Consider the following 24278-nt stretch of genomic DNA (forward strand, 5'->3'; position numbering starts at 1 on the left):
CGCGCCTCTTACTACCCGGCGCTTTCTAGCTGATTCTACTTATTATAAATCATGCAAATGATGTTTCCGCATCAAGGTGTTCAGCCATCTCTTTGTGGCTAAGCTTTACCGTTTCTTAAAAGCAGATCGGTCAACAAGATAGAAGATCACGGTGCAGACTACTAGAAAAAAAACAATAAAACCCTGTAGTATATTTTTCCTTTTTTTTTTTGCGATGGTTACACATTTTTGGGGGGTTTTTTCTCCCTAAATGTACAATGTACTATTTTTTGTTTTATGCAGAGGAAATTCAATAAAACGCATTTTGACTTTGTTGCTTGTATCTCTGGGGATAATTTATTAGCTACCAAATCTCTCAATTTATCTTACAATGTCCATTTAAAACCTCAACAAACTTTTAAAATTTTCAGTAGTGTATATTGACGTGAAATTACTGGGAAAAAGACATTGTATTTATTTATTCAAAAAAAAATCATATTTCCCCTTTTTTTCCCCTCAGGCAATTTAGCAACATTTCCAGAAGAATATATTTTCCAGTCCTTTGGTTTAGTGAGGTAAGAACATAGGTGTTTTTTATATTCAATTTCTTTTCATGCACAATTACTAGAAGATTTTTGTGTACTCTCGCTTTCGTGAAATAATTGAAACATTATGTCAAGTAAAGGTTTCGTCGTAAATGGATGCACTGGAACAATTTGCTTAGCGAAATACTGTCTATTTTCGAAAAATTTAAAAATATTATTAGTTGTAGTGGCTTTTGAAGAATTATAAAGTAGAGATGTTATAGGTACCAGGGCAACGGAGTCGGAGGGAAAATGACTGACTTCGACTCCGACTCCGCCTCCGGAAATTTTAGAGCCTTCGACTCCGCCTCCGGAAATTTTAGAGCCTTCAACTCCGATTCACTGTTTTACCTCGAAATCAGTCTGACTCCGACTCTGCAAGCCCTGGAACAGTTATGGAGTTTGAGGGGAAATGACCGACTCCGACTCTTGTAATTGTAAAGCGTCGACTCCCGACTCCGTCCCCTTTACCCCCAAATTCTGACCAACTCCGACTCCACTACTTCGATTCCGCAGTCCTGTGTTACATACTGTGACTGTGAGTGACTACACATTGCCTGTTATTTGCCAACTTCAGTTTTCAGAAAATTAGCAATTACGTCGGGCTGTTTCAGCTAGACGGTTCGTTTACTGCAATTGTGCCCACCCTGCAATGGCCAAATATGGTCCATTGTTATGTTCAATGTTACCAACCGTGAAATATATTCTAGAACCTTCTGAAACGACAGATAGTCTTTATTCGTTATTACGAATTGTTGTTGCAAATTTGAAGCCAAATAAGTGGAAATTGGTTCCTAAAACTTAGATGGAAGCTTTATATCCATAAAATAAGCATATAGTAATGATTTAAACAGTTCGTGGTTTGTAATTTTCTTTCCTTTTCCTCGTTTTCCCTTTATCTATAGAAAGTATTTAAAGTTATATTAATTGTACATATGGCCTGGCCTACATGTAAAATTAATAATTAATATAATAAATTATTATATTAATTTTACATGTGGGATATGCGTTTTATTATATTAATAAAATTAATATATTAAAACGAGATTCATCTTCGTATGAGGTGCTTCCCTCGGGTAAAAAAAAAGGTTGTGCGCACCACTCGTTTAGTGGGATCAAAAAAATGTCAAGATTTTGAAATAAGAGTGCAGGTTATTTTTTACGAATACATGAAGTGAATCGTGTGATAAAGTAGGATCGTTATAGGAATTGTTCGGGAAAATACCTTGCCTCAACTCATGTAATTTGTGATCAGCATACACTAGTGAGAATCTGAAGACTTGTAAACCACAACAGAATGATTGCAGTGGACGGAGTTTGAGCAGATCTTAATACAGGACTGTTTCTACCCTCGTCGTGAAGGGTTTGACAACTGTTAGTACGTTGTATAGGAGACGGTGGTAGCCCCATCGGTAAGGCTAAGGTGGTAGGTAACTAGAGGGTTGTGGGTTCGACGCCAGCCGACCGAAGATCGTCCATGTTCGGTAATGGTTACTGGTGCGCGTTAAATCTGACGAAGTCACAAAGTGCTCCAAGTTCCCGTTCAAATCAATACCTCTAGGGGGGGGGGGGGTACTTGATCAGAGGTTGCATAGCTCCTGGTCAGGAACAAATAATAAAGCTATCTTCAGAGCCATCATCTAAACACTTAAAACAACGGCAAATGGTAGGTACAGGGGACCCTGGAGTGTAGTGTATGATGCAGTATTGGGAAAAATCAAATCGCTTCTAATTACTGAGCGCCATCATAAGCACTATGAAAATAAGTAACGTGCCAATCGACATTGATTTTAAAGTTTTTTTTCTTATTTTTTTGAGTATGGTATTGAAATAAAAACTTCGATAACGGTATGCATTCACCCTTAAATGCACCCGAATTTCAATATTCCTGATTATTAGACTGCCATATTCTTGTAAACAAAAAGGAGTCTAGATTGCGTAAATTAGACTTGAAACCTCATTCATTTACATTCTGACCATCGAAACAAAAAATACAATAAACCCTTATTAATTCGGACTCTAATAAAACGGACTTCACTTGATCCGGACATCCATTGAAATGTACATATTGTATAAATAAAAAGCGAGTTACCGCAGCAATGTAATTTTATGGACCATATTTTGCATCTTTGTAATGTATTTTTATATTTGTTAAACTATCTTTTGCAGAAAACCCAAGTCAGTTGTAAAAACAGAGTCAATTAGATAAATGAAACAATTTACTTTTTGTGTCGCTCAAAGTCTATGGTTACTACTTCGCTCTGAGCTTACCTGAGAATTTACACATTTTCTTTAACATCCGAAGCAGCTTTTTTTTTTTTTTTTTCCTGCTTTCACTGGTGAAACTTTAGAAAAATAGATATGCATCAGCTAATCTAAGTTGCATAAATTCATAGTCAACTCAATAAAAAGAAGATAATTTACTTTTTCCCTCCCCAGACTGCAATGGCTACTGACTCTATCGTGGACCAGCTAAGACTTGTGCTATATACACTTCCTTTAATATGTAATATATCCTCATTCATCATGATTTCCGTGGGATGTTTCTTGGTACTAGCAGCATTTGTCCTGTCCTTACTATACGCAGCAGGCAAGGTGAGCAACATTTGTATTAAAAATTAACTTACATATGCGGTTTTGATTTATTGCAAAAATATAGTACATCGTCGCCTCAGAGCAACAGTAGTGTTATTTCTGGGATTAGATGTCTTAGTGTTGCTTTGCGGCGACGATACATATACCCTCTCCGGAAAGAAGTCAAAACTGAATGAGCAGCAACAAGATATACAAATAAGGATTGCAAATGGACAGTGGAAACCATAGCATTATTGTCATTATAAAGTAATAAGTGCTTTTGTGAAACGTTAACGTTTAAAGTCTTTCGACGTAGGGGAAGAGTGTAAAAATTCAATTTCAAGAAAATTCAATTGCATTTTTTACTGTTAAAAACACAGAAATTAAATTATTTCAAATGGTACAATATTTGTAACTATAATAGGTATTATAAAAATGAATCTAGAAAAAAAACTACGAATTAACACAAGCAAGAAAAAAAAAATAAACGAAATGCAATTTTGTCTCACTGTTCCTCTGGTAAGTGGGAACAGTGAGACACATATTGTTGGAATTAGCAAACTTAGAAATAATTTAAATTTATCTGGAAAAATATGAATGATTGTTGTCTTTTGGTTTTTACAGAAATAATTTAAATTTATCTGGAAAAATATGAATGATTGTTGTCTTTTGGGTTTTACATGAGCTTTTTCCTTTGACAAGATTAATTTCATGTCGTCTTGACACAGAGTAGTGACATCTCCAAGCATTTGTTTGGGACTGCGATAGAATGATTCTAGATAAGTAAATTTAGCCCAGTAAATTTAGACAGAAAATAGGGTCGATGTACCACAAGTTTAAAAAAGCTGAATTTTTCAGGATTAGTTCCTGAATATGTATAGAAGAAATCCTGAAAAGTCCCCTAAGATCCTATGTGAGTTTCTATCCAAAATCAAAGATGGACGCCAGGTGCATTTTGCCTCCCTTATATCTAAGTCAAAAATGAAGATTTTTCAGCTCTGAAAAAAACCTGTAGGTTCCATTAGTAATATTGTTTCGATACTTAGCCTAAACTCTAAAATAACCAATAAAAAATTTCAAACATTTGTTTTGACACCAAAAAAATGAAATTTCTGTGTTCTATGTATCCTTGTATAAATCATTTTGAAGTTACAAAAGAATTTTTTTAAATTTTTTACAAAGAATTTTTTAAAAATAATACCATAAAAAATTCTTTGTTTTAGTAGCTTATTTATTCTGCTGCATATTACGTAGAAAATAGAAATTTCAGCTTTTGGTGTCAAAACAATTGTTTGAACTTTTTTATTGGTTACTTTAGGTTACTTTTAGAGCATATAGGTTTTTTTTACTGAAAAATCTTCATTTTTGACCGGGATACGAGGAAGGCAAAAAGTACTAGGCCGCCATCGTTGATCCGCCATTTTGGATGGAAGCGCACATACAAACATAGGGGACTTTTTAGGATTTACTCTACATGCTAGGAGAAACTAATTCTGAAAATATTTCGCAATTATAAATTTGTGGTGCAAAAAATCCCAAATTTACTGAGCTAATTGGTGTTGTTGATAAAACACAAATTTTGAATATGATAGGGAATTAATAGCAATTTTTAATGGTGAAAATTTTTCCACTCAAATTTTTGATTGGTCTAAAATTTTAATGTCCACAAAACACATTTTATTTTTCGAGTGACGTCTGGCTGCCTGTCTGTTATACATTATTGAATAATAAGTTTTTTTCCCACCAGTTTTAATTTTTTCAACGCTTAAAGGCATGCTTGCGTTTCACCCGTCTAAAACCGCTAAGAAACGAAGCAAATGCTATTCCAACACTGATATATTGTTCCACAAAACGGCGGCCGAGTATAGTTCAAAGGAGAATTATTTTCCCTGTCGCACTTCCGTATGGTGGTATCTAGTGAGCTCGAGCGAACCGGAATCTCTTGCCTATGTACAGGACTAATTCTTTACCTGACAAAAGTGGTCAGATTACATGGGTGGTTAACTTTACAGATTTTACTGTATACATATTTAGATTAAATTTATCGAGCAATGGATTACTCTTGCAAATATGAAAGACGTATTCACGAATCTTCATTAAATTCGCTTTTAGATCACTGACATGCCTGGAACGAAAGATGATGCATTGCTGGAAGATGAAAGTTCACAAAAGGAGGTAAAAGTATCAGGTACAACTGTGTAGCTTCCGTGTCCCTATTGTTTATTATTGCAAATCAATATTAGTGTGGCCGAAAAACGGGAATTTTTGATAAGCAACTTTTGATAGCAAAATAAAAGTTGTGTATTAATATCATAAATCCGAGAAAAATGATAAAAATAATTAAATATTTATCTCTTTAGATCACGTATGAGCTTCATTGTTTGAAAAATAATAGGTAATAAATGGTTTTCATTGGGTCCTAAATCTACCAGTGTTTTCAAATGCTAAGTTGTTTCTATATCTCGAAGGTAACAACTTTTAAGTCGAAGCTCTTATGTTTAGCTTAGTTAACGATTCTCGCCGTGCGTTAAGATGGAAAGAAACAGGAACCCGCTACATGCACTCCAATATCCGCGAAATCGATCATTATGGCGGCGGAGGCTTGGTTGGTTGGTTTATTTAGTTTTAATGGTGCAAGAGTCCTTGAACGCTGTATTGCACCAAATGATTCTTAATTTTATATTATCCATATACATATAAAGTCAGGAAATGGTAAAAGTAAACATATTTTGAGATAAAGGCATAAGGCTTCAAGTAGTTTAAAATGAAAAGTTGTGAAAAACATATAAACATTAAAGACATTTAAACAAAGTATGAATTAAGAAAAACTGGTTGAAACAATATCTTGACAAACCTTGAATAACAAGAAGAGGACAAAATAACATTTTGACGACACAAACACTTAATTTAAGAGTTGATGTATGCATCACATGACTTCCTTTTGCACCAATTTAATGCTATTTCCCCATTATAAAAAATTTTAATAGGATTCAATAGCTAACTCTCTAAATGTCACAAACAATGGCCAAATAGAAACCAGATTTAAAAAGAATCACCAAATTTGTCTACAAAACTTGCTACAAAAACTTGGCGACCAAAAGACTGGCTATATATCGCCAAGTGTCCGTCAAATTATAACACTACTTAAGTTTGCATCGAAATAAACAATGATTTCCCCCAAAAAGGTGCCAAAGATCACTTTAGAAACTCCCAAATGCAACCAAACAAGGAGGTGCACAACTAGATCCAACTAGGAGTATACGTACCAAATTTCAACTTTCTAGGGCATACCGTTCTTGAGTTATGCGACATACATACACACATACGCACATACATACGTACATACAGACGTCACGAGAAAACTCGTTGTAATTGACTCGGGGAATCGTCAAAATCGATATTTCGGGCGTCTATACTTTCTTAAGTATATATGCACGTGTAGGCGGGTCGAAAAAAAAAAACTCAACATTCATTCGGGGGTGAGCAAAATGGAAATTAAGGTCGATTTTTGGGGGAAATTTGCTTCGCGAATACAATACTTCCTTTTTTACTTCCTTTTACAAATAAGGAAGTACTGTATTCGCGAAAAAAAATTTCACTCAAAAATCGTCCTTAATTTCCATTTTTCTCACCCCCGAATGAATGTTGAGTTTTTTTTTTCGACCCATCACATGTGGATATATGCCTAGGAACATACAGACACCCGAAATATCCGTTTTGACGACCCCCGAGTTAATTACAACGAATTTTCTCGTGACGTCCGTATGTACGTATGTGTGTATGTATCTCGCATAACTCAAAAACGGCATGTCCTAGAAAGTTGAAATTTGGTACGTAGATTCCTAGTGGGGTCTAGTTGTGCACCTTCCCTTTTGGTTGCATTCGGATGTTCCTAAGGGGGTCTTTTGTCCCTTTTTGGGGGGGAAATCATTGATAATTTCGATGTAAACTCAAGTTGTGTTATAATTTGTCGGACACTTAGCGATATATCGCCAGTCTTTTGGTCGCCAAGTTTTGTCAGCAACTTGGCGACAAATTTGGCGATTTTTTTAAATTTTAAATTTGATTTTAATTTGGCAACTGTTGGTGATATTTAGAGAGTAAACAATTGAATCACATTGAAATTGCCAATGATGGGGAAATGACGTTAAATTGGAGTAAAAGGAACTCATGTGATGCACACATCAGCTCGTTTTTTTTAAATTTGGTTTCAATTTGTCCACTGTTGGTGATATTTAGAGAGTAAACAATTGAATCCCATTAACATTGCCAATAATGGGGAAATGACATTAAATCGGAGTAAAAGGACGTCATGTGATGCACACATCAGCTCGTTATAAAAGGAAGTAAAAAGGAGAAACCAATCCCCTGGAGGAAGGTGCACAAATTGAAATGGGATGAGACGGAAGTTTGATAGTATCGGAAGGCATCGTTTTGGATTGCCACACACTCCTTGAAAGAGGCTCTGTGGTCCCTTATTTTTGCGGTAGTTATTTCTTCACATGAGACGTTTGCGTTTTTCTGTTGTTCTCGGGGTTTTTTTTTCTATTACACCTTAAAGTTCGATTTTGGCATTGAGCTAAAAGTGACATTTGCTTGAGCCAGGTTGTGATATTTAACTACCTGCCAAGTAGTGCTTCTTGCTGATTGCTATAGTTTGGTTCTCTCAAAGCGCTGGCTCTCCCTGGGCTCAAAATCTTATTTAATGCTATAGCAGTTGCTATCCCAGATTTTATTTCCAATAAATGTTATGTTTTTTCGAGAACATTTGTCCTTATCTAAAAGCTGTTGCGATGTCAACAAGATCTTATGTAAATATCGCAAATCATGAAGTTAACCTATTACACAAGAGAAAAATGCAACGACCCTTAAGCAAAGAACGCAGCAAGAAACTTCAAAATATAATTGAAAACAAAATGCAACTAAGGAAGTAAACATCACGCAGTAATTAAAGAAAAGGACTCAGTGATGCATACCAAACAGTTTGATAGTACTCCACAAAGAGCAACACAACTGGTTTTGTGTTCCTTGTGCTAACATGTGTCTTTAAAATCCTTCAGACTTTTATCTGTAGAAGCAGTTCTGTAACAGCTAACAGTTTGTGAAGTACCTATTTATGAACACTATTCAATACTTTATGTAGTGGCATAGTTGTACTTCTCATTTCTGTTAAAGTTTTTAGTTAAAAAAAAATTACAATAACAACAGACCTCCTAGCCTAAAAATAACGACCTATTTTGGGCCCAGCTTAAAAACTTCAAAAAACCCGTCAGAGAGATTTGGAAAAGAAAAGAAAAGCTAAAACTAAAACTTCAAACAGGGAAAATACAAAAAACCAAGAATTTTCAGCAACGGATTAAGGGAGTGATTATAGATTCAAATCCTCAGAGCTCAGTTACATGGCTTTTATTATGGAAGATGAAGAGAAACTAAAAGTGGCTGGAGGTTTAGAAAATGTTGATCCAGTTGCATCAACGTCTTACAAATTTTGTTAAATGTTAAATTTGTTGGAAAGTTTACGGAATTTTGCTATTGTGGAATGGAATGATCTCGGGTTTCCAGGGATAACTGTTCTTGCGAGAGAAGAAGGAGCTAATGTTCAGAGCATGGAACGCACCAAAAAGTTTTGAAAGTGACCGAAAATTAAGGTTCCTTTGTTTTACGATTGGTGTTATCTTAACAAAATTATTCAACCTCCGAAACTGTTGAAAAGATTAGTGCCCTCCGTTGCTAATGTTTGAAACAATAAGTATGTGCACACATTTAAAAAAAAATAATTGTCCTTAAAACAAAAATATGTGACACAAACGTGTCAACAAAACAAGAAAAAAGGTATTTTTCTTTCAGATAAACAGTTTTTCTTGTGAACACACGTCTTTCTTTGGCTCTAGTTAGTTCTACAATGATTTTAAAAAGAGAAAACCACTTTGGGCCAAAGTAACCCAAACGTAAGGGTAACATTGGCCCAAATTAAAAACAAACAAAAAGGGTAATAATATTTTGAAACAAAGCGATCAGTATTTAAAAATCAAATTAAGAGAACTCTAGCTGTGTAAAATATTTTTCCATAGCTTGGAAGTATGAACAGTTACAAAATTATTGAGAATAAGATGAGAAAAGTTACAAAATGTGTGCCAAAGTAGTCCGCGTTTACGGTACAAGTAAAGGAGATGAACCAAAACCAGCAAAGAAAACGGAAGACAGCATTGAAAAAAAGAGGTGTTTTACTACTCTGATGAAGAAAGCTTAGAAGATGATAACTATTTTTGTCTCAAATGTTAACCGTTTTCAGAATGGTGAAGTGTGAAAAGTGTGTTGGTTTCAAGAAATAGTAACACGTAAGATGTGCTAAAGGAATTGTATCTTACGTATGCTTCAATTTTGAAAGCAATTCCTCAGATTATAATGACGGAGCTGATGTGTTCAGCTTTATTAATTTTATGACTCAAGAGTTGGACACATTTTATGTTTATTGATAAAAACGTTGTTCATGCCTTGTTAGTTTTTGTTTAGCTTTTGTTAGAAAAATAGCATTACTATAATTAACTTTAAGTACAGAAGTTATCTTTTATTATTGTTTTTATGAAGAACAAGACCAAATGAAATAAGATACGAAAGTTTATGTTTGATTTAAGTTCAAAATTTGGTTCAGGTTGTTTTTTTAGTCCCAACTTGCCCCCGATGATGCAACAACCAACCACTGGTACGACGCAAAAAGTTGCACATCTCTTTTCCCAGATTTCATTTCCTGCTTTTTCAAACAGGATGATACTTAATATTATTTTTTTAATCTAAAACTAGAAAAGTTACTTAATAAAGAAAACCTAAGTTAACGCAAAAGATTCAAATATGCTAGAAGTTGCGATAATTTGCTTAAAAAATGTCACAACCAGCCCCAGTCTCCCCTAATAATGGAGTTCTGCGGCTGCATATTCTCCAAACTGAGATACTAATGAGGTGAAGAAACTTGCACGTCATATCTTTAAAAAATATGCTTCAGCGTGGTTCGCTATTTAAAAAAAAAAACTTTTCGTGAAACATCGACCAGAGCACTTATTGAAGAGGTTATCGTCTACAAATCATTTTTCTAATGATCTTCCAAACATTGTGGATTCAGTTGTTCAACGGAACTCCTACTTTGCCAATCTTGAGAACTTGTTATTGGTCATGGCAGTGAAAGACAGTCGACTCACAAACGAATTGCATCACAGAAGAGTATTCAAAGCGAAAAAAGATTAGTGATTAGGAAACACTTCTATAGCTATAATATAATATCTGCCACCAACATTAAGTTTTGAAGCTTCGAAGTATAAAAGCTGATTGACTGGTCATCATGTTCACTTTCCTCCCCTTCAATGATGCGAAAAACAAGGATATGTTGTCATTTCTAGAAAAACAGTTGCTGAAGTTTGTACTCTTAAAAATTCTTTATCACACCCACTTGAAGAGGAAAAGGATTGTTGTCTGGTAAGAACTGTTTAATTAGTCAATGAATGTGCCGAAATGTATTTAGGAAAGACGCAAGAGATGGATTTAGGAGAACTTTACACACGTGATCATCAATTCCAAAGCTGAGTCCAACTTCAAACTTTGATGCAAACGTAAAAACGTGGTTAAAAATCATGTAGCTATGTAAATATATTACAAATATGTGCTTCCTGTAAGTAACTATGCTTCTTGGCTGAGTAGGTGGGCAACGTACGGCGGAACACGAATTGCAGACACTTTCTTTTGGCGGGTTCTAGGTTGTTAATGTAAGAAAACATAATTGCATTAACAACTAAGAGCAGAATAGCGCACATTTATACAAAAAATGTAAAACTTTCTATAAAATAAGAAATACTGCTATGCGCAAAGAAAGTTTTATAAAAACTCGATTTTTGGTAAATTTCACAACTTTAGAGATTATGCGCGAACTTAAAAATGTAAAGGAATATAATTAATGTCAAAGATATATAAAATAATGTCAAAAGGAAGCAATTGAACAGTACTGAACAAAGTTGAAAATTTACGTTTTGAAAAAAAAGATTTAAAATATGACCCTGTTTTACTTTTTTTCAAACTTTGAAGCCCATAAGCGATCAAAAGAAAGAAATTTTGAATTTGTTTTATTATTTTCCCAACAATTAGAATGATAAAACACAGTTTTTTTTTGTTACAAGAAGTCGCTTAGCATTCATTTTTCGGCCCACTCTAATCAGTATCCTCCATTTGCTTTGTTACTTCCAATGTTCGTCGTAGCTTTACCCGTCATGTGTTAATATTAAATCTTCCTATTGCTTTCAAAGTTTAAATGTAATCGTAAACGAAATCAAATTTTAAAGGCTTTTCATTCACATCAACATTGATCAAAATTTAGAAACCGAGTGTCTAAGATCCTTGGTGTTCTCAATGATATTGGATGAAGAGGTATGGTAGGCGATGAGAAAATGAAACACTTCAACTCAATTCATTTTATTTCAATCAGGGTACTATTTTTTACAAATATTCATTTCACATGTAAAAAAAAACAAAAAGAAAAAGAAATTACAAACGGAAATATATTTCACCCAGTCTATTTGAAAATCCCTGATTGAGTAGGCGGGAGTAAAGGCTATAACAAAAGCCTGAATAGCTCCCACCACTCAGAAAATAACTTAATTTAGGGTTTAGGGCTAGTTTATAACATAGACTAGTAATAACAAAAATAAATGCATAATCGTACAAAGAACACATAAACACAACACAAGTAATGCAATGAAGTATGTCGAACTTTATAACAAAATCAAAGTATACTATTACAAATATGCTGTTTTATCCTAAATTAACTGCAATAGAGTTGAGTAGAAATTTTTTTAGCCTTTTCTTAAACGAATTTCGACTTTAATGGTTTTTAAACAATTGGGTGAGGTGTTCCACAATCTTGGTCCGTAAGAGGTAATGCCATTAAACAATAGATTTGTTTTTGCGTTAATAGGTACAATATTTTCACGGTTTCTAGTGGGGTAATTGTGAACCATTTCACGCATTGTTACTATTTCCAAATTCAAACCATGTATTATTAAATGATGCAAAAAAATGCCAACATTATATTTATAAATTTGTTCCACGGTCTTTAAAAAGCTTCTATTACTGTTACCCATAATATTATCTCTATTAATTATTCTGTGAAATCTTTTTAATAAAATATTTATTCTATTTAGATTATTTTTAGTTGTTTGGCCCCAAGCAAGAACACCATAATTGAGAACTGAATATATCAAAGAAAAATATAAAATAAATAGAACATCAGCAGGAAGGATATTAGACACAAAATTAATTAAACCTTTCTTCCGAGAAATCTTTTTTGAGACTAACTCAATGTGATTGTCCCAACGTAAATTATTTTGAAGATTTACCCCCAAAAATTAGTATTCTCAACATGTTGATAAGGTTTTCCAATCAATTTTAGTTCAAAATTATCAATTTTTTTATTTTTCCAGTGAAATTAGTTTTTTCGTAATTAACAAATAATTTATTAGTGATAAACCATGTCATATATGACTTGCTCTAAAATTACCTGACATTTATTACATAAGGAAACTACATCTTTTTCTCCAATAAAAACAGATGTGTCATCAGCATAAGACAGTATTAATGAGTTATTTGCGATAGAGAAAATGTCGTTTAGAAAAATGATAAATAACAGTGGGCCCAAAATTAGTCCTTGAGAAACACCATGAGTAACAGTAAGCAATCTCGAATTTGTATTTTTTTTTATATAAACATATTGTTTTCTATTCCTTAAATAACTCTGGAACAATTCAAATGATCCCCCTCTTATACCATAAAATTTTTATTTCTGCTACAAAATATTGTGGTCAATAACGTGAAAAGCTTTTGTGAGATCTAGGAAAAAAACAAGTACAATATTCTTTTCAATATCAATCTCTTTCTGAATATCATCAATTGCTCGAATTATAGCTGCTTCTGTTGATTTATTTTTAGTGAAACCATACTGGTTATTAAATAATAACTTGTTATTATGAAAGTAGTTCTAAATCTTTGTATAAATAAATTTCTTAAGGATTTTAGTAAACGTGCAAGCAATAGAAATTGGTCTATAATTTTTAATATCCTTAGGATTACCTTTTTTTTTTTTTTTTTTTTGATTTAAGGTTTTTTGCTCATATCACAGAGACTAAACTTTCAGAATATTTGACAGCATACAAGAGAAACATAATACAGTCGGATCCCGCTATAACGCGATCCGACTTACGCGAAATGGCTATAACGCGAGTTTTTCATGAGTAATGAATTTTTTAATGCGGACACAAATTACTCGCCTGCAACATGAAGTTTTTCGGAAAAAGAGCGGCGGAGAGTTAGAATGGGCTTCGTTGACACGAAATATTGGTTTTGTGAATGGACTTTCATCCCTTTAGCATCACTGAAAGCAGTGGTTGGAAGTAGCGCGCTACAAGTAGCGACACTACTGTAGTAGCTACATTTTTGAGTAGTTTGTAGTGTAGCGCACTACTTTTTAAAAAGTTGTGAGTAGTTAATTACAAAAAATAGTAGTTTGTAGCGATTTCTGGAAACTTCTTTTAAATAAACTGAAAACAAAAAAAAAGGTTCAAACGAATTTGATTGGCTCAAATTTTACACAAGTACATCAGCGGATGCCATGAGAAATAAGACTCATAAAAATACGAGCTGACTTCAGGCATTTCATTTTGACGCCATACGTTCTATCTGTTTGACGCCATTAGTTTTTTTTTTTTTTGCCGTTGTAATTTTCATATTTCACCAGTATTCATATTGCAAAAAGCACTTATTTTCGCGAAAATAAAGATATCGGTGATTTCACGAGTTGAAAATTTGGTGAATTTTATATGAACTGACCGAAGATTAAAAAACAAAAATATTTTAGCGAGGCTTAAATTTTTGACAGTATTCACCAAATAAAAAGAAGCTACTTAAAATGTTATAGAAAAGGATAAAACTGAACTGTTCTGGAGGACTTACAATTAATACGAGCATTACAGTGTGTGAGAGTATGATAACGGACATTTTTCTTCTTCTGATGAGCTAATTTATTAATCTTTTTTGTTCAATTCTCTTACGATGTGTGTGTGTGTGTATATCAGGATCTCCCCCCCCCCCCCCCCAAAAAAAATCGAAAGTTGATTTTTCAAGTCGCACACTCTCTTATATTTTATCCTTTTACATCCAAAAAAAATCATATAATTTGAACAACGGCAGCAAGTGCTGATTATGTCTGAAAGTGTGAATCAGCACTTGTGTAATGCTAGGCCAAATTGAAATAAAATGTTTTTTTAGAAACTCAAAATTTCTGTTGATAAAACGTTGCTCCTATACCCCCATATGCACCACAAAAACATTTATTCAAATTAAAAACCATTTAGATATCCCACACGTGTCTAACATTTATAATTTTCTTCAAAAAATTAAGTTTTTGATACATATTTTCAGAAATGTAAGATTTTACGAAATTATCAAGCTAAAAAATATAAACAGTAAAGTAGAAATGTAGGTAATTAGCGTTAAATAGAAATGTTTGTTTTCCTGCAACTTTTAAGTCTCCCACATAGTACTCAAAGATCTGTTTTTTTTTTCCAGGTTGAGTTAAATTTTTCATTTAAAATATATTATTTTTTTATTATTCGTTTGTAATTGTTGATCTGTAAATGTGTTCGTTATTAATTTTTGAACTTGATATTCTATTTAAATTTATATGTAATTTTTTAAAAGATAACTGAAAAAAAATCAATTTTTTAAATAAAATTATAAATTTTAGGTCAAGTGTGGCATATCTAAATGTTTTTTTAATTTGAATAAATGTTCTTGTGGTACATGTGGGGTGTTGAGTACAGGGGCAACGTTTCCCAACAGAAATTTCAAGTTTCTAAAAAACTTTTTTTTTTTTTTTTTTGCTGCGATTTGGCCTAGCATACATGTACTGTTTTACACTTTCAGGTACAAGTCAGCACGGGTTGCCCTTGTGCAAATTATATGAAACTTTTTTCACGATTGTTTTGACACAAGAGGAAAAATACAAGAGTGTATGCGACTTGAAAAATTAACTTTCATTTTTTGAGGGACAGCCTATTGTGTATGCTTTTTATTTGCTTATTTTTTGGAAAGTAGCGAAGTAGCGACTTCATTTCAAAAGTAGTTTGTAGTTACTTCATTTTGAAAAAAGTAGTTGTAGCTGTAGTTAACTACATTTGTAACAAAGTAGTTGTAGTTGTAGTTCGCTACAAAAAAAAATGTAGTTTTTCCAACCACTGACTGAAAGCGGAAGTTCACCCACAGTATTAGTCTAAACAACGCTTTGCTTTAGTTTATACAAATAACCGCTCCGATTCTTAACTTTTTTTTTTTTTATTTTACATATGAACGTTGATAAAATACATTCTGATAACATTCTGATTGCGCTGCATAAACCTACTTCATTTTTTAAATTACAAATATATTTACTATACCTATACTGTTCAGTGCTATAATAACGCTGTAGTGTACATACTGTTAGTACCATACTGCTTTATTTTAAGTTTCTCTCCCCCATTAATCATTGATTTTGTGCTAAATTACAGAATTTTATGTCAAATAATAACGCTTTTTCTAAAATACAGAAAAAGTCGGTTCTTTGTAAAAGATACTGCAATATATATTTAATAAATGGTTTGAAACAATATGAGGGGTTTTTACAAACGCCTGAAACAATTGGGTATGCTTATAAAAAATTACTAAACATACCTTGTTCCACAACGCAAAATTCCGTCTTACGCGAGGTGTCTTGGAACGCATCCCTCGCGTAAGTTGGGTTTCGACTGTAATACAATTTGAAGTAAACATATTGAAAATGTACTGAGATATGAACGTTTAAAGCAATTTTACACTGCGCATGCGCAAAAGATCGCAATTTATAACCTTCATAATCGGAAGCCCAGATAGATTCTACAACTCATAAAAATATTCCACCTTGATATCTTTAAAGAGTAAAAAGTTATCAGCGATCTAATGAGCCGAATTTTAATAATTTTTGGCTAGACGACAACTCGTGAGGGATCGTTTGCAAATAATCCGTTCTTATCATGAATCACTCTGCAACGATAAGAGGAAAGTGTTGCCAGTTTGCGAACGCCCCCTTACCATTCGTCGCCTTTCCAAGAATTATAGAAATTCGGCTCATTAAATCGCTGATAACTCTTTAAATTTTAAACACATTGGGGTGGAATTTTTTTATGAGTTGCAGGATCTATATGAGCTTTGGATTATGAAAGTTAAAAATTGCCATCTTTTGCGCATGCGTAGTGTAAAATTAATTGCTTTAAACGTTCATATTTCATTGAATTTTCAATATTTATAATTTTATTATTATGTTTCTCTGATATGCTGTCAAAAATTCTGAAAGATTAGTGACGTTTGACTTAAAACTCTGCGCAAACTTATTTCAAGCTATTTACAATGAAAAATGATCAAAAACATTTTTTGTTTCCTCAACTTGTTGCTGGTCCTCTAAATGAATAGTCGGCTTAATTTTTATTGGAAAATGACAGCTGGAGTGTACCTTTTATGTGAAAAAAATTTACAGAGCAATTGGTCTTTTATTTCTCGAGAAATCCGTAAAAATATTAAATTTTGAAAGTGTCCTAATACTTTTGGCCATATAGTGTAGCTTGGGAATGAAATTATTTGCCTCAAGAAGGTTCATTCAACAATATTTCGTCAGAGCTGTCCATGAGGAAGGGTATATGGACTCAGGTCCGCGCCAAGCCTGGACGGCGCAGTCATGCAAATGTCTTTTGAGCGCCTTCATGCACTGGTGTTCGGGGAAAATATGGTTAACACCTGGAGTGAGGTTTTGTAAACAAATATAACGTGGGAAAAATACCTTAGGCATTTAATTCATTCAAAAAAAAAAAAAAAAAAAACAGTGTGTAAAAATTTTATGCTTTATTCAGTAAGTTACCGCCCTTGAATATACCTTGCCTCGCCTTCAATCTTCGAGTTGAACCGAACAAATCCTTCGGTCACTATTCTGGTCAGTGCTAATTCTATAGCAGCTACCAGTTTGTTTGGCACTCTTGGCTTCCTTAAGAGGTTTTCCACCTCCAGCTTAGACACTTCCTATGCCGGGCTGATGAGTGCTAAGAAGCACGAAACTGCAGCTCTTGGCGGTGTATTTTGTGTATTTTATGCTTTGTTAAAATGTACACTTAAATACATTTATTGAAACGTAAGTTTTTTTTTAATAGCATTGAAAGCAAATGTATACGTATGTATATTACATGCTAAAGACATTTTATACCAAATAAACTGATTGACACTATCGGCTAAGAGTTATGAAACTGACGCAACTGGAAATTAGTTTTAGGGTAGGGGGAGAACACTTTTTTTTTCTTTAATATGAACTTAGCTTCAATTTTTCGTCAGCCTAAACACGCAATTTCATACGGTCTTTGGAGAAGTAAGAGGGAGAAAAAGTTCCGGGTATCTCTCCAATATTTTCCGAAATTAATATCTTAAAATCGCGGTAATGATACAGACCATACTTGCTGCCGTTAGGGAAAGGAATAGGACTTAAGGAGTTTCTTCTGATCGATTAAGCGTCCCCTCCCAATGTTTTGAAATTGAAGTCCTCAAAATGCAGATTTTAGACGTACATAATGGTGTTAGAAAGAAAGGATCACCATTAATTTTTTTGAAATTGTAATTTTAAAAGCTCAACTTTCGTCGTTCTTTGGTAATATAACAGGGTTTGGGACACCCCTCCCCGGACATTTTTTTGAAATTAAAGACTTAAAAACGCAATTGTCGACCATTCTCTAGTAACGTTAGGGTCTCGGCAATTTTTTGCAATAGAAGCTACAAAAACGCAGTTTAAGGCTAACTTCAATGTTGTTAGAGCACAAAGAGTTCAGTAGCTCTCATCAAATTGAGGACGATCTGCAATATTTTTTTTTCGGGGGGGGGGGCACTTCCAGGGCTTGGTCATGGAAATTTTTAATTTAAAAAAAAATATTTTAAATAGAACTAAGATTTTCGACCTATATTTTATAAGCTGAAGTGTGAAGATCTTAGCACTAAAAATGAAATGTTTCTACATTTTCCTATTTGAGTGATTCAAAATATCATAAAACATTTCACGAGGAAAATACAGGAAGTTAAAATCTTCATTAATCCTCATATAAATAATAGCCGATGATCGAGTAACGCGCGTGTTTCAACAATGAAACTCGCGCCACGCCATGATAATTTGATAATGTGTGTTGGTAATGTTTAACATGCTGAGAAAGGCTCTATTGTGAAAAGGCGGAACTCGATCCGGTAACTTAACAGTTTTACTGGGAAGACAGACATTTTAGGGGAATGAAGAATCAAAAAAGTGGTTGAAAATTAACGCTATCCACTGGAGTTTAGGGTTAATCCACTGGAGTTCGGGTTAAATTTTCAACTATCAAAATATTATTAAAAAGGCAATTGCTTCGTTCAAATGTTGAAGAGTAGAAGCAATTTTCATCCGTCATACCGTGACGGGCGACTTTCTAGTTGACTAATACTACTCGCGGAATTTTTTCATATGCATTTAAATCACTTTCGAGTATACCCTTTATTGACACTACGGACTTATTATACATCTTAAACCGTTAAAGTAAAAAACATGAACTATTAATACATACCAAATGTAGCTCGAGATGGTTGTGGTACTCTACATTTATTTAAAAAAAGAAATATAATTTGTAGAACACATTTGAGACCTAATAAACGAATGAAAAAAATTCCTCTGGTTTTCTGTATGTACCCGAAAATCAGAACATGGCAAATATTTGTTTTTGGAATGCAGTGTACATTTTTAATTCACACATATCTCAAAGTTATTTCGAGTTCATTAACCAAAATAGGGAACAGCAAATTTGTTGCGCAGCGTCGCCTCGTATGCTCATCCAGAGACACCACCGAAATAGCATTCACGGCTGCACATTGGGAAGAAAAATGCTAATTTACGCATTAGTTAGCGTCAAGTGTTGGGCTTTGGAATAGCATGTTTTGACACAACACGGCAATAATTTTTCCTTTAAGATAGGCAGCGAGAAAGATTGAGTTTTTCAATCTGCAGTATAATTTCACCGCCTCCATTCAAAAATTAAACGTTCAATTTTTTTTCCGGTTGGCGATTTTTTCCCCTATTTGGAACATTTTTGATCGGTAGAGCTCGGCGCCTTTTTGACTCTGGTGCCGTCGTGCACCGCACGACCTTGCACACAGGGACGGCGCGGCCCTGTATGGACTACGCCATTGAAATTTTGTGAGAGTGGAGTAGTTTTTGACTGTTTTGATCTCACTTCATGAAGAACTTGTTTTTAGGGTGTTGCTACGTATCGTTTGAGGGGGTGCGACGCTGCCTTTGGGGTAGCTGGGTACTCTTGATTTTGCAACATATCTAAACCTTCTCTCCTTGTTCTATAGAATGAAATGCAGGGTGGTTAAAAATAATTTATGGTGTTCAGAGCCCTCTAGCGAGTGAAGTATAGGAAGAAACACTGCCAAATTTCATTGGCGTACATAGCAGACCATGGGATTTCAATTTCTAGAATAAAAAATAGCACCAAAAGTCACCACCAGGGGAAATTTTGGCGCTGCAAAAGAATGTGAATACTGTGAATACTGAGAACGAGAACTTGTAAATACTGAAGAATTAAATGCCAAAAAATACAGCACGCATCACTTTTTTCACTACAAATGTTAGTCGTAGCTTAAAAATGAGGTTCAGTAAAACCAACCTTGAATTTCAATGTCTAATAAGAGAAGAATAATACCTGAAGTTGGCACGAAGAAATCTCGGACCGCCAGCAAGGATTTCTTTCCAGGACCATATTCGTGAAGGAATTTTTGAAGAAATATATATATATTTTATTGCTCTAACACTATTCTTCCACTGTTACCAAAAAGTAGGTTGGCCCCGCAACGACAAGACACTGCAAAAGAAGGGGAGGGGGTATGTTTACATATTTTCTGCAGATGCTTTACATGATCGCTGTTATAATAATATTATTTTTATTTTTCAGGTTCAATTTTCATGAAATATTTGAGATATCTACAGGTTTTTTGAATGTAATACCAATTTTATTTGATAAGCACAATATTTATAACAGAAAAAATATATAATGAGTTTTTAAAGATTTGGTTTTTTCTTTTTGAGAAGATACATTCATTTATTCTAATGAGCTTTTCTGTAGACATAATTCCATTTTCATTTCCCATAAATAATTCTGAGTTTTTCATGAGAGTTTTTATAAGATCTTAACCGAGATTTTGAGTATGGCTGAGACAAATTTCAAACATTGGTTGCTAAAGGGAACCCTGCTAAGGTACTCTAAGTCTTGCTATTCGATAAAACTTCCAGTTTTTAATTTAGAAGAGTTCTTACAAAGTACAGATAAGAATTGTGTTTATCAAATACAATTATTATCACATTCTAGCTTATATTCAAAAAACCAGCCGATTTGTCAAAACATGCACGCTTTATGAATGCTTCCTAAAAATTAAAATAATTACATTATAACAGAAATAATGTTAAACATCTCCAGAAAATATGTAAACATTCTTGGTTTTTTGTAGTGCCTTGGCATAGCACTGGCAGCCCAATATATCAGAATGTTAGAAAGCTCTATTCCTTAGCTTTAGACTGGTTTATGAATTTTTATTCTACTGTAATTAGAAGAGAAGTTACAGATATTTAAAAGAACACAAATGTCCTCTTTTTTTTTTTCTTTGCACAATTTGGGTATTTTTACTGGTTTATGTTATGATTTTTTTTTTTTTTTTTCAAAATAGAAATCTATAAAATTTGGCAGGATTACTTACCATGTCATTTGTGATCTTCAAGCAAAATTTTATTAAAATCGAAAAAACTCAGTTTTTTAGATTGATATGACATAGAATTGCTCGTCTACGGAAAATCCAGCCTATTTTTTGGTACAGTGGAAGAATAGTATTGAGGAGCAATAAAATATATTTTTTTCAAATATTTCTAGGGGGGGTTGAGATATTCAAGGTCAAAAGCTATGGTGAATGACCTTGAAACATAATTTTTTTGTAAGAAAATCGGGTAATACGGTCGGGGAAATCCATAGAATCGGGTAATCCATAGAAAGCTCTATTTCTTAGCTTTACACTGGTTTTTGAGTTTTTATTCTACTGTAGTTAGAAGTCAAGTGACAGTCATTTGAAAAACTATATTTTTCCTTTTTTAGGCACATTTTGAGTTTTTTTGTCCTATATTTTGAACATTTTTTAAAAATAAATATCTAAAAATTGGAAAGATTATTTATCTTGTCATATTTCTCCTTCTGCCAAATTTTATTAAAATCGGAAATGGTGAGGTCAAAAAGGTGATTGATCTGACATGGAGTTGCTGATATGGTATAACACCTGCGAACTTCCACAATAACTGAAACATTTTATAGGATGCAAAAGGATTAAAATCTCAAAAAAGCATGCAATTTTCGGCAAAAGCACGTGCTTAATGTTGGCATATTTCCAAAACAAACATTTTTTTTTAGCAAAAATCGTCGTGGTTGAAGATCGATGGAGGAAAAATATGAGCAGCATGGAAGGAAGGACTAAAGAATTATAGGGAAACAAAGCAATTTTTTTAAAGTTTATGGGGAATAATAGGAATAAAGGAGCACTGCCATGCCTTCAGGCGTTACGAATTATCCAATTTTCCTTGTATGAAGGTTATTTCTAGTGCTGTTCCGGATATCCGTATCCGTATCCACGGATATCCGAGGAAAAATAAAGATCTCTATTCGTATCCGTTACTTTTTTGACGGATCTTAAACGGATCTTTTCTATTCTAAAATTTTTTAAATATTTGAATAAAAGACTCTTAAATTTCGTTTAAATTAGGTTTTATTCCCTATTTAAATTATAAGGTATCATTTCAGAAGCCAACGGCCCTCTGAGACATTTTTTTTTTCAATTTTAGTTTAATATTAGTTTTTGTTATTGATGTGGGGTTTCTGTTTTTCTTCATTTTGGTTTTTCCCGGCATCCTTCAAAAAAGTGGCTCTATTTACTGTTTGTAAAGGTGTTCTCGGCTCTGTTATTTCGTCGGTCGGAATAATTTGGGTGGAATGGTTCAGCGCTGCATTTATGCTGAAATAAAATGCGAAAAATTATTTCTAGCCTATCCAGTAGCAGCTTTACATTCTTGCTCCTGTATCCTACACTACGGAGCAAGATAGAAATAATTTTACAAGTTACTGAAAACTAACGTCATACACATGTACAAGGCAAATGTATTCATTTTGGAATACAGTCGAGCCTCGTTAACGCAAAAACGCTTAGTGTGAAAAACTAGTTTGGTTTCTAAGGCTAACAGTTACTTAATTTATCGGATAAAATGAAAACTGGAAAATATGAAAAAAATATCATGGGTCCATTCGCGTTAAAACTATTCGACAGTATACAAGAGCGGGAGAGGCAGTGGTCGTATGAAAATAGACATTAGAGCCCGGCGTTAAAATTGGTCAGGGGGTGAAAAGTCGCATTAATGTAAATTTATTACCTTGACTATGAAGTGCAAAAACAGGGACCACAGCAAACAATTTCTAGAATATAGGACCTTTTTTTTCTTTTTTTGAAAATAAAAACAACAAAAATATTATTAATATAAACAGCACTTGTTGAACTATGCATACAGAATTTAAAAAAAATCTTTTGTGTGACTTACGAACACTGAATTATACACCTTATTGATCCTTCAATTTCTTTACCATCAAAATAAAGTGAGTTGAAATACCCGTTGAACGATAATAAAAAAAAATATATATAAAACTATTATGAAAAAAAAAATTTCATTTTAAAGCTGAAGATAAAACAAACAAATTGCATACAACTGCTTGTCTCTTTATGTTCAGCTTTTTTTTTCTTTTAATTTTCGTGCATTACTTATTTCAATCTGCTATTCTACTTAGTCTATCCTTGCCTGCTGTCTTTAAAGCTTTTCAGTTGTTATCTGATATTTTTTTAGAACTGGATTAGATTAAATATTACAAGGGGTTTCTCTTCTTTTTTTATTTCTTCTAGATTTTCTTCACTTGATTTTCTATTGCAAAGCAGCACAATCCAATCCAGAGAACAATTTCTTTATATCTGAATTTTTTCCTTTGGTATTTTACCGAGTATTTTATTATTTCAAGAGTAACCATTGTGTTCATACTCATGTTTGACCAATCCTTTGTTTATTACAACATTCTTATTCGTAGAACTGCCTCTTTCCACGAAATCTTGATCATAGGAAAAAGGCAGAACAACCTTTACAAGTTTTTTTCAAATGAGGACATGCAGTTTTACATTTCTATTTTTGTGTTTAAAGATAAAATCCCAACATTTATTGGTGGACCAATACGCCATATTGTCATAAACATCTGCATCTTCTATTGATTTAAAATATAGGATTTATAGAAACTATAAAACGACTTTGATTCCTGCAAAAAAAGGTCAAACTATATTTTTTTATTCCTATATAACATACAACTTTTATACACGTAAGTTTAAAAAATATATTTGTGTATTTGTTTGCATATGTTTTGTCTTTGAGTGCAAAGAATCTGATTTCTTCCTATATCTAACTACATTTATTGATTTACAGAATGAGCCAGCCTATAGTGAAGTATCGAAAACAACATGATTCGAAGATATTTTAACTGTACATAAAACTCTGAAATCGATACATTTGTTCATTTTTCTAAGCTATTGTCTTTGTAGATATTGTGATTTTACAATAAACTGTTTTTATTTTCGTATCAAAATGAAAATGTAATGCACAAATCAATTATTTTCACATAAAAGTTTAACATGAATTGTCGAACATGAAAAAAAGGAGAAAACAAATAGGGTTTAAAGGGACAGTTAAGACCAAATTCAATGAAATTTTTAACTACTAATGTAATTGGCTATAATCGTCGTGGTAATTTTAGTACCGTAAAAGGTTTTTTTTGGGGGGGGAGGGGGTTAAGTTCAATCAACTACTTTAAGATAAAAATATGGTCTGTATTTATCGCTTGGCATATTCGAAATTTAGACGTGCCACTTCTAAAAGAAAACTTCGAAATGACATTTCTGCTCGCGAAATGGGAATATTGG

The 24278-nt window shown here is 33.3% G+C and overlaps 1 protein-coding gene across 3 annotated transcripts in view; it reads left to right on the top strand.

Annotated features, from left to right (window-relative positions):
- The window catches only part of LOC129218423 (scavenger receptor class B member 1-like), a 126082-nt gene extending 102156 nt beyond the window's left edge, over positions 1 to 23926 (top strand). Inside the window, exons 12-15 of one of the 3 annotated variants that reach the window (XM_054852676.1) lie at positions 500 to 554; positions 3003 to 3158; positions 5250 to 5312; positions 23785 to 23926. In XM_054852676.1, the coding sequence (XP_054708651.1) occupies positions 500 to 554; positions 3003 to 3158; positions 5250 to 5312; positions 23785 to 23823 (313 nt within the window). In that variant the 3' untranslated portion in view covers positions 23824 to 23926. Of the gene's footprint in view, positions 1 to 499; positions 555 to 3002; positions 3159 to 5249; positions 5326 to 23784 lie in introns of all 3 variants that reach the window. The other 2 variants (XM_054852677.1, XM_054852679.1) reach the window with 2 other exon arrangements.
- The last annotated feature ends 352 nt before the right edge of the window (positions 23927 to 24278 follow it).

The sequence above is a fragment of the Uloborus diversus genome, chromosome 3 (genome assembly GCF_026930045.1).
Source record: "Uloborus diversus isolate 005 chromosome 3, Udiv.v.3.1, whole genome shotgun sequence".
Taxonomy (NCBI): Eukaryota; Metazoa; Arthropoda; class Arachnida; order Araneae; family Uloboridae; genus Uloborus; species Uloborus diversus.